Raw genomic sequence first — 15,271 nt, 5'->3', positions numbered from 1 at the left:
GTCTGTCTGGTCTGTCTGTGTTCTGTCTCCGTGAGTATGTTTGTTGTCCTGTCCTGTTGTTTTCTCCCTTCCTGTTTCCATGTTCATCTCCTTGACTTTCATCCCTTTGTCTCCCCAGTCTGTCAAGTCTCCATGTCTGTTTAGCCCCAGTCCCAATGCCAAGTTCACGTGTCTGAGCCTCATTGTGTGTGTGTGTGTGAGTATGTGTGTGTTATTTCCTGTTTTATTTTGATAGTCTTGTGTTTTGTGTGTGTGTGTAATGTTCGTTTCTGCTTGCCCATTCACATTAGTTATGATTTAGTTCAGTGTGTGCCCATGTGTCTTAATCAACCTCTTGTGTACATATTGTCTGCGTCTCCTTCTGTTCAGTGTTGCATTTTTTACTTTATGTGTGTGTGACTTCTGTCACTGTAGTTTTGAGTTTAATTTCTGTCTATTGAGTCCTGCATTCCAGGTCCACTTCCTGCCTGCCACTCGCCCCTCACTACATGACACTATCTTTGTTTTGCCTTTGTAAAGAACCTGAATTTATAAGAAATGTAGCAATCGAGATGTCACCAAGTTTAAATTTGTATTAATTAGGTTAAAAGGGATTTCAGTCACACTGGAAGTGTCTGAAAAATGATCTTCTGTAAGCTACTCTAATATTGCCCTACTTTGTTTTCTTTTTGGAATCGTGGGATGAAAAGTCAACCAAATACAGATATGATGTTGTATCTAAAAGTCTTGCTCACTAGGGAGCAGCTGGACTACTGTAAATCTTAGCAGCACCAGAAGCTACAAGAGCTGTGGCCACATGGTCCACCCAACCTACAGCTCCTTGGGGGGTTTTCCAAGTACAGTATCTTGTTCACAGTGACCTGATATTCATCAAGATCATAGTTGTGGAATAATAAATACTAGCACATCTGTGACTAAGGATGACAGCATGTTGGTTCACACAGATACAAGTGTTGCAAATTTAGTTCATTTTCATGCCCAGTCTGGCAAACAGGTTAATTTTTTTTTATATTCTGGATTTGCCACTAGTTCGTGACACATGAAGACTATGTAATCAGATTGACAACATGACATTGGACAACTTGTCTTGGAGGCTTTATCTGGAAGACGTGACTGGACCTGTCAGGCTGTGTCAGGCCACCAGCTGTGGGGCCCTGGCTGACATCCAGTGTGACACCACCCGTGGTGTTTTGTCATCGCTGCTCCCTGAACAGGGAAAGTAAGTGTGGCAGACAGGTATTTTCACAACACATGAGCCTCAAAATTGTAGTGGTCGCTGTGGGAAAGAGGCCCAGCAATTTGAGATTGAGACTGCTTAGTTAGATGTTTGAGGTTTTGAGTTGATTGGGCAGTTCTCACTAGATCTGAGATGTTGCTAAAGTGTCACTTAAGCCGCATCGCACCACTGAGACCGAGCGGACATCCTAATTGTGCCACGGGAGAAAGGGAACTCATAAATCATTCCTTAAAAACAGCAAAAGACAAAAAAACATTGACATGTATTATGTGTTGCTGTCGAGAGAGGAAGAAAGGTCTGCTGTTTTAAATTTTTCCTGGACAAAGGACATTGTCTACTTACTCGAGAATATCGCTAAGGAATTTCCTACCCTGTGGGAAAGCTAAGATAAACATTCACTAATGCCGTGAGTCAGGAAATAACCTTGAATTAAAAACAGTCTGATAAAACCAAGGAAAAATGTGTTGCCATGGTCATTGAGGAAATTTTTGAACTTGCACTGCCTGTGTGTCAGTGTTAACTGCTGTGATTAACACTTTTATTCTGACATTTAAAAATAATCCTCAGGCTACTGCTTTGTAAAAACAGCCCTGGTGCTGGATGCAAAACAGAAATCAGGTTGGCAGTGCATCACGCTGCTTTCCACTCTGCTCTTTCTGTTTGGTACTCCTTTAGCAGCGAGGGCACTTGAGGTCACTTTGCAAATCCCTTCTTTCCTTTGCCACACCAGGGTAGGAATAAACCTCTTCTACCTAAAAACCATGTCAAAAGGGCTTCTTTTTTTCTACTTTTCTCACAGCAGCTGAAAGCAAATACTTTATCACAGCAAAGGAGAAGACAACTGATGGACTACTGACTGTTTTTTCTTATATATTTCATTATTAATGCGCTTTGCTTTTTTGTGTGTTTCTGAACCAATCCTAGAGTCTTGAAATAGCATTGTAAGAGATGCGAGGGGATTAAAACGGCTGCGAGTCTCATCATCCACGGCTGTCAGCGGCTTCATTCATAAATACAATATTCACAAATCCAATAGTGACCCTGGGACATAATTACTCTGCTTCTTTAGAGGAGTGCCTCCATCTCTTCTCTGTTTCTCCAGTTTTTTTTCAACATCTTTTTCCTCTTGCGTTATTTGTAATGCAATTCAAGTAATTTTCCAACATCAAAGTTGTTGTTGTTTTTGTGTGCATTTCGTCACATTTCTGCCAGCAAACCCAGGAGCTGCCACTCTAAATCTGCCAGGACAGAGTACCATGATAATCCATTTCTTTTTTTACCCTGCCGTAGTGATAGATGCAAGAAGTTTTAAGCTAACACACATGTACACGCGCACACAACAAAACACATGGGATCCTTTCTTTCATCTAGGTATCATCTTTATATAAGAGCTAGCAATCCAGTATTGGGATTGGCTATTTCACTACAGGTTACAGAATGCATTCTCGTTAATTTGCATTGTACCATATTCCATAATTGTGCTAAAAGTAAGTGTTTGGCATACTTTGAATTGAAGAACATGCAAACTCCACACACAAGTCCCCCACATTCTTGCTGTGAGCCAACAGTGCCACCACCCCACCACTGTGCCACTTTACTCCAACACCCTCACATGTATTTATTGTACGAATATGTTCTTCACACAGTATTACCTAAAGTAGACTAAAGGATGACGGCACAATTTTTTTCGTTGACCTCTCATTTATATGCTTATAAATGTCGATTGTTTTTGTGAGCTGCATTTCTTTAAAAAACTAGCAACCAGCTGATCTGATGTCAGCCGGCACTTCACTTCAGGTTTTTTAATCATCAAGAGATCAGAGAAGTGCTCAGATGCATTGTTCTTCTTTTTTACTGAACTTAATTGCTAGTAACAAAAGTAGGCATTTTTAACAATACAAAACAAAAAGGGGCAAAAAAGGAGAAAAGAGCAAACAAAGAGAGGACAGAAACTAAAAACCAAGTCAAATTTATGGTTTTATTCAACATATAGGTTTGCTACATACAGATGAACTAACAAACCTGTTATTATAGATGTTTGCAAAATACATCAAACTACATCTTTATCCAGGTAGATCATAGCAGGTGTCCATCCTATTATAAACAGAGGCAGTTTAAGATGTAGGATGGCAGTCATGTTGTCCATCGTTTCGACATGTTTAACTTTTGTAACCACTGAGCTATTGTAGGAGACAAGTTAATGGTAATCGGTTTTTCTTGCAATCATAAATAAAACATGTAAAATATAGCACATATATATGGTAAAGTTTGCAGTTTTATAATGTTTGCAGTTTCAGGACATGTGGCTATGATCCGTAACCACACCGGATTTTTTTCAGCAATTGTTATTACCCATATTTTTAACAATGCTTGTCTTTGGAGGAGCCCTGAAGAACCTCATTTTTACTTTCCAGTCAGTTCTCTTCATGGCTGGCTCCCAACCCCCCTGTAACATCCTAGTGTTTGGATGTCCAAGTGTATAGTTGTATATTAGTAACATGCTCTAATTTCCCACTGACCTGTAACATGTAAGGTGTTTACTTGATGTGTCTGTCATTAACAATTTGTAAATATGAGATAATTGATTTGCTTTATTGTTACAAGTTGGGATGCATGTATCAAATGAGTCTCAATATGAGTTGGATTCCTTTAGATACTGTCCCTGCCTGTGTGTGTTTTTAATACAATGTCTAATTTATAGATATCTATACAAGCCTTTTTTTTCTTGGAGCTGTGAAAATCATTTAAACAAATTTGCATCAAAGAGTTGATCAACTGAATAACTCTGAGCTAACCAGCTGTAACAGCCTGTTGCAGGTATTCTATTACTCCGCAATACTGCGTGTAATCTACACAGTGCTGCAGTGCACATACTAATCTGACTCTGCAAGTCAAATGGGTATTTGTGCTGTTATACTTTGAGATAATCACAGTCCTTATCTCATACCATTTTGCCTGCTGTGTTAGTTACATTGTTGCACAAATGGATAAGTGTAACTGGAGCCTTTTTCCCTCTTAAAAATCTCAATGTGGCGAGATGTATTTACGTAACACTACAAATAAGCTTTTGTATCGTGGAGATTCTGTGGTCATCGAGTGTGAAATGAAGAGTTTATTACCCCTTTTGCCACCGTTTCATAATTGCTTTTTATTTCTACTACAGAAGTATTAAGTTTGTCTGCTGGGATATGCACATTATTAAGAACTAAGTGAGGCTGCACTAAACCGGACTCAGTTTTCAGCCAAATAAAAATACATCATACACTGTGCTGCCCCGTGTTCTCAGGAACTGCCATTCCTGTTTTCGCACTTTGTTTGAGATTGAAATCTTTTGTGTATTTTGTTGGTCAGGAAAAACTACTTTGTTATACAAATAAAAAAGCTTTCACACGTTGCACTGTCGTGAAAATACAGTCATTTATAATTGAAATTCATAGTGCAAGATGTGTTTATATACGCATTTATATGTGGTTTACATAAAATATATTAATATTTCTATACTAAAATGATACATTAACAAATAAGTTAAGATTCTCAGCTCATTTATTCTGACCTCAGTTACAACATCAGTCTTCGAAATGCCTGGTTTGGTTGTGCAGTTTGGACAGAGTGACACATAATATACAGCTTGCATATTCAGACCGACTCCCCCTGCTGCTGACCTTCAGCACATACACATTATTTTATAAGGAGGCTCTTATGGGAGTAAAGTCGCTGCACTGTATAGCAAAACCGACATTGCTCGTGATTTTCTCGAGAAACTTCTGACTTCTGGATCAGGAAAAAGGCAGACATCTCTGTGACTGATGTCTTCAATGCTGAGCAGCTCCTTCCTAAACAATTTAGATGGATATATAAAACTTCAGGCCAGAGGAAAAAAATCTGGAGAGAAATGTCACTTTAATTAACAAAAATGCAGTCTTCTTCCATCATATTATTATAGGGCTAAAGGTAATTTTTCTTTTGGTCTGTTATTCATTGCTGTCTTTGTTGAATACTAAAATGTTTTTCTTTTAGTTGGAGATAAAGATGGGCAAACAAGCTCCAAACAGAGGGAAAACAAGCTGCTGTTTTATGTGTTATCATTATTAAGACAGCCAAATTTATTGCTTCTTTCATTTGCATAACAGTTTTTAGCTTTCTAGCATAATGGTAAAAGGGTATTCTACTGATCAGTAAGCCTTTTTATATAACAAACATGCCTTAGGTAACACAGTGTTTTATTGGAACAAAGCAGTTTTAATGCTGAAAACAGGCCCCTGCTCTCTGAATAAAACCCCAATAAAAAAAACATGTATAAAATGTAAATAAAAACACAATTTTCTTAAACAGATATTTAATTGAAAATAAAATGTAGAAAACATGTCTAGTGTTTAAAATGGGATTTTTACTGTTTCATTAAGACTATTTGCATTTTAAATTTGTTGGCAGCAACAAATCTCAAAAACATTGCAACAGGCCGGTAAAGTAACTGCAACTACAAATAAACAGCTGGAGGAACATTTCGCAGCTAATTTGGTTCACTGGCAACAGGTCAGTCACATGACTGGATATAAAAACAGCATCTTGGAGAGGCGAAGTTTCTCAGAAGTAAAAAAACTACAAATTGCGAAACAGTTTCAGAATAATTTTCCTCAGCGTACAGTTGTGAAGACTTCGAATATCTCATCATCTACATTACATATCATCAAAGATGGGCAAATTCTCTGGATAGTCAGGAGAAATCTCTGTGTGCAACCTACCAGGCCAGAAATCAATAGTGAACGACTGTGATGTTCAGGCCCTCAGGCAGCACTGCATTACAAACAGACATAACTCTGTAATGAAAATCACTGCATGCGCTCAGGAACACTTCCAGAAATCGATGTCTGTGAACACAGATCGCTGAGCCTTCCTCAAATGCTAGTTAAAGCTCTTTTATGAACATGATCCAGAAACCCAACCATTTCTTCTGGGCCGAAGCTCATTTAAGAAAGACTGAGGCAAAAACTAAGGTCAGTAGAATCAAAGTCTGAAATTACATGGCATGAAATTACAATAACATGGCTTCATAGCAGACGGGTCCAGGTGCTAAACTGGCCTGCCTGCAGTCCAGAACTTTCACAAACTGAAAACATTTAGCCCAATTTAAACAACTGATATGTTTTCGATGTTCTATTATGTAAAACTTTTAATTAGAATTTTACACAGCGTCTACAAGCACCCAAATATGAAGCCTGTTCGCTAGCAGACGGGACACAGAGTCAGCTCACTCAAGAGAAGTGATGCTTATGAAAAAGTCCAGTTGATTAAAAGTTGATGAGTTCTTGGCTTAGACTTAATTCAGTGCTAATGCCCAATTATGGGCAATAACCGTGTAATTGGTCTTCCCTCTGACTTGGCCAGAGTTTATGTTGGTGTCTGCCAGAGAGTTCATCATTGTGTGGTAGGACCCAGTGTAATGCCCTAGTAGCTGATTAGGGTAAACAATCCACATACTGATTAGTACATAGTTATAATGAGTCTAAGGTTTTAGGCCTGTTTGAATTAATAACGTCAACTAGGATGGATAATTTGAGCTGATAGGAGGGTAAATCTTTCATATCACTGCAATGGCTTCAGGAGAAAAAAGTGACCGCCCTTGTATGACCCATTAGAATCCAGCTCTTCAATCCCTTTGGAAAATATGTTGAAAGACCTCAGTATAGCTGCTCAGAGACACTTCGCATTCAGCCTGACTGAACTAAACTAACTGCTCAGAAAAACTGGATAAAATCCAAATTCAGATGTTTCAGGGTAAGGGAGTCATTACTACGAAAATTAGCATTGACTTAGATTATTGAAAAAGTAATTTAGATGGTATGCCATGTCTGGGGAACAGTTCAAAAATCAACATATTCGTTTCTGAGATTATGCTGCAACACCGTAAAAGGTGGGAAAAGTCAAGCTGACATTAAATGAACTGTGTATCTTCTCAGCTTAGCAGACTGTGCCAAAATTCATTGCAAGCTACATTGGCAAAAAAAAAAAAAATGCTCAGATGGGCTTCACTTGTGCCTAAGTCCTAATAGAAACTGGTTTAAAGTGTGGGATTGCAGAAATGGAAAAGGGACACAGCACCAGGCCATATCTCTCCTCGAGCCAAATGAAAACTCAGAGTGATGCGTCAATCACAGGACTAGTCACAGTGACAGAGTCAGTGAGTGAGAGAGTCCAACAGCCAAAAGAGCCACCTGCCTGTAAGCATTTCACCTTGTCAAGGTCAAGGCTGTTAATACTGAGTGACTTGACTTTAAAACCCTGTAACAGGGTTGTTACAGTAAAGAATAGCCGTAGAACAGAGAGGAGGCCACTAAAGTTGACGGTTAGCACGTTGTCTTGACACTTTCTCTGAACGTGGAAACATGTTTTCATTTGGTAGTACACACAGTTTTACTAACTGCACCCTTTCCTCCACACACACACACACACACACACACACCCAGTGCTAGCTGTGACACACATGCATGTGTTTGTACTTCAAGGCAGTAGAATAAATATGAACTGATCAAGTGTTTTGTTTTTTGTTCTGTTTTTTTAATAAAGTGAAAGGGGTCACTTTTTAGTCAACCTACAAAATTACAATCTCACTCTGTTTTTTTCCATCTTTCTGTTCTGATTCTGTTCAATTTAACACTCGGTGTTATTTGGATGCTATCCTGTCCGGCACTGAGAGGTAGACAGACAAAGTTAGCTGCCAGCTGGTGAGCACTATGAAGCATTAAGCTGCTAAAAAGGCACATATTTCCCTGAGGAGTGGGTGGAGGCTGAAACATGGCTAAGGGGAAGGTGAATATTGGACATATATTTATCACATAAACATGACTGCTGATAATAATAGTGAGTGCTGGATGTGTTAAGTGTAAAGAGGAAACCATTTTTTTCAGATAGGGCCATGAAGGTTTAGTAATAAAAACTTTCATTTAGAAACTGGATTTTGTGTTTACTTCTGTTATCTTTGTCTCATATTTGAATTTGTTTGATGATCTGAAACCATTAAGTGTGACAAACATATAAAAAATGCAATTAAAGTGCTGTTTGTTTTGCATGACCTTTTTTATTGGTTTAGCGGATGAAGTAAAATGTGAAATGCTGTTGAACCATATGAAAAAGACAAAACAATAGATACACTAGACAATATAACACAATAAAGTTTAATAATAATACAAATCTGGACTCTATAAAACATTACGTGATTGATTCTACATTTCTGTAAGTTAATTTTTAGCTGAATTAGACTTCAACAATTTTAGCTACTTGTGCCAAAACCCTGACCACTGCTCGTATTTGTGATAGCTATTTATTTGTACTTTTTTGTGGCAACTTCTCAACAAAAAAAGTTGCGTGTGTTACCATGAAATTGGTTCAAAATACTTCTTTAACTCGTTGAACAGGTCAAAACTCTGGTAATACAAGTCTGTGTACACAGGGAAGATGTTGTGGGGCCGTTTGTTCACAACTGTGTACGAAGCAAATTAGTTGTCACTAACCCCAATTAGATGGATTTAATTTCATCACTGTGATAATCTATATTTGTCACTCTGTAAAACAGTCTAACCAGACCTTTAGCTAAACCTGGTTCCAATAATGCTAAACACATTTTCTCTGGTGGACTGTTTGATTACTTAAATGTACAATATGGAGGCTTTTAATCATGAATTATTTGTATATTGTTCACCACACTCACCCATGTTGTTACACATGTACAGAAAAATACTACACGAAAGTCTACAGGTGCCTCGGGGGAAAAAAGAAAAAAACTTTTTTTCTCAAGGTCCTCGCAAAGATAGATGAACAAAAAGCACACCACACACGCATACATATATAGTAAAGCTCTCTTTCAGCCATGGGATCCTGTGACAACAGCAGGTGCATTTAATTCCGCATAGAGGGCAGCCCAATGAGAAATACAAAAGGACAAAACTTAATTAATAGCCACATGCGATTCCTGGCAGTAGAATAGCATGGTTTATCGGAGATAACAGTGCCACTGAGCACCAATGTGCTTCTAATGCTTAGGTGAGACTGACAGGTCTGTCTACAGGTTTAGGGAGTGTGTCTGAAACTGGCTGCACAAATGTCCGTGCAAACATTTAATTGTTTTGTGCACTGCAGTGATTGCAGTGATATATATGATGCACCTTAGCTGTGACAAGCTGTCAATACATCTGCAAATCTGGGCTCGTCCTACGTTCATATGCGGAACGCATTCCACTGAGACGAGTGAAAGCTAGGGAGAATGACATGTGGCTTGATCTTAGGGTCCTCCAACATCGTCATCACACAGGGTTCAAGCCAAAATCCAGAGGTGTGTGTCTGCACACACAAGTGACTCTGTTCCTGCAAGGTGTGATCAGATATTTATGCTTTTGTCTCTTTTGCTCATCATTGGAAAGAGGCTGAGAATTACAGTAATTTTCTGTCAGCTGTCATTGTGCGAAAGTGTGTCCCTCTTTAACAGGGTATATAATTTTCCCGTCAGTTCTGGGGCAAAGAAAACATTTGCATCCCGTTGATTACTACCCAGTCTGCTGATCAGGGGTGTCAAACTTACTTTAGTCCATGGGCCATATACACCTCCAAATATTTCCCTTCCTTTTATTACTGCTGGGTTCTAAGACTTTACTTTGGTGTGGTATGACAGGCCATCGGTACTGACTTGCCATACAACTTTCCTATGGTAATAGGAAATGGGCTGGCAGCACTTTATAGTTAATTTTGAGCACTCAAAGCACTTTGTATTAATTCTCATTCACCCAATCACACATACAGTGATTTTATCTGTATCTTTTTTGTTTTATCTCACACACACACTCTCTGATGAATGTATCTGGGGCAATTTGGGGTTCAGTAACGTGCCCAGCATCCTTCAGAACTCTGGTAATACAATTCTATGTATGAAGTGGGGCTCGATCCACCCACATTTCGATTCATAGATGAGCCTCTCTACCACTGGAACCACAGATGCTCCGAAACTAAGATATATATGAGATGGCCCTGATAGGTCAAATGCACTGCACCTTACAAAAGAACCACTAGCAAATAGAAAAATGCTTCAAAAGCACACAAAACACAATAGAAATGATATACAGCTCAACAGAATGAGGAGAAAGATCTCACAAAAGAGGATGGGAGTGTTTTTAGGGAGACAATAACGTGATGGAACAGCTGCAGAAGTCACAACTTAACAGCTGCATAGCTAATAGCAAACATGTATCTACAGTGTTATATGAATCATGTGATTCATATAATTACCTAGTATCTTTCTCTCCCTCACAAAAGCGATGACTCCTTGTTTTAAGTGTGTCTTCCTGTGCAATCCTCTCACAGCTGTTCTGTCACGTTAACGTCTCAAAAAATACACTTCCGTTGTGTTTTGGGAGATATTATTTTTTTCTCCTTCCGCTGTGTTTTATTCACTTTGCTGTTTTTTCACCCCTTAGCTGTACAAGACTGATATTGTTGTCACCTCACCAGGCGGGCGGCGTGGGCATCTAAGTTTGTGAATGCGGTACTTGAGAAGGAGGTCACCTGGGATTTTTAAATTCATACCATTGGTGTTTTACTGGTGTTTTCTTAAGTTACAGCGCAATTGACTGTTCAGGGCCTCCATAGAGTGAGACATTTTAGATAACCACTCTCATGGCAACATCATCATACCAACTTCCACAATTCTTCCTGATGCAAAATTATGCCCTTATTATTTGCAATTTTGACACTCTCAAAGCCATCCAGTGGGACAGACTTGATCCTTTGGTGGCTTGGTGTTTCCCGCAGACTGTATCTTTATAATCCCCACTTTAGATCATGCTTACCTTCCATGCGCACTGTGGAGTCCTTCCTGACAATTAGAAATATGCATTATTTAGCAAGAGGGACCTCCCCGTCTTTCATTATTCACCAACATCAAAAGGTAACAGCTGAATGTACGCTGATGTTCACACATGCCAAATCGTCGAGGGAAACTACCAAATGTGTTTATGCATTCACACAAGCGCACATGTGCATACGCACACATACAATCCCAAAGTGCAGATGCATTCCCTCTCAACATCCAGCCTTGAGGCACTTTTTCTCCGGCTTAAGTTACAAAATTGCAAGAGAAACAAATTAAAGTATTGTGTTAGTGGGGGGTTTTCTTCTTTGTTTTAGCACATTTGATTACATCTATTTTAATTATGGCCAGCTATCTTAGCGAGCACGGTATGGGCTCAGATTTTCAAAAGGATTGTCATTTCCACTGGGCAGATTTTGCCTTTAATGCTGTAAGAAATGAGGAGCCTTGCATCTTGAGTCAGATGATCACATAGAAGATCTTCTCAGTGATATTTATACTCGTAATGTGAAATAATCAAATTGTAATTCTGTGTTCTTGCTCAATTTAAAAGATTCTGACTCAGGGGAAAGATGCGAATTAGCAGCAGAGCTTTATCCATGTCTTAAATGATCTAATCCAAAGACCACAGGGGTGACATCACAAATACTTTATTAATGATGCGGTTTTCATGCCGTCATATTTGTTCTGTACTCGTTATCTTTCTTCATAATAAGTAAAGAGGCTCCCAGAAAGGTGGGGAAAAGTAAATATGTTAAGGAACATTTGGCAGTCTGTGGATATAAGGACTCCATGTCTCCTTTAATTGAATGTTCAGTCTGTTCTCAGTTGGTCATCCATGTCTCTGCTGTTTGTGTTTTCAATAGGGAACATCTTTGTGGTGAGCCTGGCAGTAGCAGACCTTGTGGTGGCCATCTACCCATACCCTCTGGTCCTCACGTCCATCTTCCACAATGGCTGGAACCTGGGTTACGTCCACTGCCAAATCAGCGGCTTCCTCATGGGTGTCAGCGTCATCGGCTCCATCTTCAACATCACCGGTATCGCCATCAACCGATACTGTTACATCTGCCACAGCCTCAAATACGATAAACTGTACAGCGACAAAAACTCCGTCTGCTATGTGTTGTTAATCTGGGCGCTGACTGTTGTTGCCATCGTGCCCAACCTGTTTGTGGGCTCGCTTCAGTACGACCCGCGGGTTTATTCCTGCACATTTGTTCAGTCAGCCAGCTCCGCGTACACCATCGCCGTGGTCTTCTTCCACTTCATTTTACCCATCATGATTGTCACCTACTGCTACCTGCGCATTTGGATATTGGTCATACAGGTAAGGAGACGGGTCAAGCCAGACAATCGACCCAAGCTGACGCCACATGACGTTAGGAACTTTGTTACCATGTTTGTGGTGTTTGTGCTCTTTGCCGTGTGCTGGGCACCGCTAAACTTCATCGGACTGGCTGTAGCGATCAAACCGGAGGTTGTGATTCCCCTCATCCCTGAGTGGTTGTTCGTGGCCAGCTACTTCATGGCCTACTTCAACAGCTGCCTTAATGCCATTGTGTATGGCGTGCTGAACCAGAACTTCCGGCGCGAGTACAAGCGTATTGTAGTGTCAGTGTGCACGGCTCGCATCTTCTTCCAGGACAGCTCGAATGACGCAGGGGAGCGGCTCAAGAGTAAACCGTCACCGCTCATGACCAACAACAACCAGGTCAAAGTGGACTCTGTCTGAAACAGAGCTCAGAGACGTAAAACCAGTAGGCGGTTACTGAGAGGATGAGAAAGAAAAGGAAAAAAAGCTGAGTAGGAAAAATACCAAATATAAACCACAAACAGCTTCTGTCGGGACTCATACGGTGCTATCTGATCTCTGAACAATCACAGCAAGAACAGGGGTGCGTAATATCTTTGTCTCTTATCGAGCACTTTTGTTTGACTCCGCAGTCCCTGTAGTACAAAACAATATATGATGTCTGTTTTGTTTTCATGTTTACAATGATGATATAAATGTATCATTAAATATATAAGTATTTATTTTGTATGAAATGCCATGTAAATATACAATATATCAGGTTCCGGTTTCAAAAGAATAAAAAGAACATTTTATGAGGCCACTAAAATAAGATTTCTACAAAGCTTGGTTGAAAAGATACTCGCAAGTTTGTAAATGGAGTTAACCAATTTCAATAACCTCATTCGTGACACTGTAACACTAACTGAGTGCAAGCAGTGTGGCTTGCTGCTGTGTTAGTGTAACCTACAGTACCGTCCATTACATTAGGTGGAATATATTCTTTAGTAAAGACAATATCTCTCGCTCTCTCTCTCTGTCTCTACCACATTGTGCGCTCATTATACTGTACGCATGGATATCGGAAATTATTCATATGCAAAATAAAATCTGATATTGACGGAGTTTTTGCATTAGCCCTGTGTTCAGTGTACTTATAGATGCTGGTTTTACTACAATTCTGGTTTATTGGGGGTGTTTTCTTCTTTCCTTTACAGTTATAAATGGCTATAAACAGTAACTTCGTTTGCTGCAGTCTTAGCCTGGTGGGCCTAATAAACTCTCAAATGAACATATTTTGCCCAGACCAGTTTGTTTCAGGACACTGCATTGGCCTGTAAATGATGTTGTTTGGTTTGTCCTCTATTCATATTTTTTTTTTTTGCCAGTGTGACAGCTCTGCTACAAATCTGCCTGGGTAATGGGATTTCACACACAGTGGAACACAGTCATCATTACCTGTAAAAGCATCCAATGGATATGATATGGCAAGGTTATATAGCAAGTGCCTAGTTTCTTCTGCATTGTCTGACTAATATGAGTGGCGGTTAAACGCATAAGTACATAAGGTTCTGTCTGCAAACAAATTTCAAGGTGAACATATGAAAATTGTTGGTAGGCACTTGTGCCCTTCACAATGTGAAGAATTCTGCAATGCGTAAGAGGCAGGGACAGTTTAGGCTACTATGCATCAGCACTTGCATGCGTGTTGCATGTGTGCGTGGGCTACCCGGTTAGTGGAGCACAAAGAAATAATGCACCGCAGAGGAGAGTGGCCCAACCATGCATTTGAAATCCACTTGGCTTACATAACAGCAGCTGACCATCATCCTCAAAGCAAGAGCTAAAAGAGCCAGCACCCACAGGACTCCCTGCCCCCTTCTCAATCCGTTTAATCCCAAGAGCTGTGTGCGGTAGGAAGGAATGAATGGGTTGGGGATGAGCAAATGTAAAAATCCCAGGGATTTACACTGCCCCCAAACAGAGTCATACAGTAATCTGAGGCCAGTGATTTTTATAGCAAAGGATGCAATAAAATGGAAGAGGAAAGTCAGGTGTTTCGTGTCACTGATTTAGGCTTGTCTTTATTTACTGATTCAATGTCCAAAAAAAGGCCATAAAATGTGGTGTTTACTATGGCGAGGCCATGGAAAGCTCAAACAAAGCACACAAAGTTCGCGGTCTGTCCAAACTTTAGATGGAAAAAAAAAAGTAAATCACTGCAAATTGATGTTGTTTGGGGAAAAAATATGAATACACTGAACATGTATCTTAAAAAAGACAGGAACAAAAGAGAATAAATCAAATTAGAGAGAAAACAGTTCATCCAAAAATACACCAAAAAAAACAAAAAAAACAACATATGTTCTAAATGTCAGTCTCTGCACATCTGGATTCAAGCCCACCTTGAAAAAACGTTGAAAGTCAAACTGGTTTTCCAAAAATGTTTACTGTTGTAAGTGTGATTAAAACAAAATAATAGTTAAGCCTTGTGTGAAGAAATATCCCAACATCCCAGGTAAACTGTTGACTTGTTTGATATACTTGGATGAGCAAACATTTAAAACAGCCTAAAAATATGTAAGATACTCAAACAAATAAAATTCAACAAAACAAAATGCAAAGGGACATTTGATGGGGAAAAAAAGCAAATAAACCTACATTTATTGAGCTTCAAAATAATATAAGCAATGTGGTGTGACACTTGCTGGCACCAGTTCTTAGGTACAGTTGTTTAACTGCTCATTAACATATTTACCTAATAAGCTATTCACATGGTAGCAACTCAGTGCATTTAGACATGTCAAGACAACCTGCTGAAGTTCAAAGCTTCAGAATGGAGAAGAAAATTGATTTAGGTATGCAGAAGAGGATTTCTGAACCCATA

The 15,271-nt window shown here is 39.5% G+C and overlaps 1 protein-coding gene across 2 annotated transcripts in view; it reads left to right on the top strand.

Annotated features, from left to right (window-relative positions):
- The window catches only part of mtnr1aa (melatonin receptor 1A a), a 37,741-nt gene extending 24,066 nt beyond the window's left edge, over positions 1 to 13,675 (top strand). For both annotated transcript variants that reach the window (XM_003449697.5, XM_005469804.4), the window contains one exon: positions 11,957 to 13,675. In XM_003449697.5, the coding sequence (XP_003449745.1) occupies positions 11,957 to 12,825 (869 nt within the window). In that variant the 3' untranslated portion in view covers positions 12,826 to 13,675. The remainder of the gene's footprint in view (positions 1 to 11,956) is intronic.
- Positions 13,676 to 15,271: the final 1,596 nt, after the last annotated feature.

This window comes from Oreochromis niloticus, linkage group LG6 (genome assembly GCF_001858045.2).
Source record: "Oreochromis niloticus isolate F11D_XX linkage group LG6, O_niloticus_UMD_NMBU, whole genome shotgun sequence".
NCBI classification, from domain to species: Eukaryota; Metazoa; Chordata; class Actinopteri; order Cichliformes; family Cichlidae; genus Oreochromis; species Oreochromis niloticus.
Note: the sequence above shows the minus strand (reverse complement) of the source record. Positions and strands in the feature narration are given on the sequence as shown.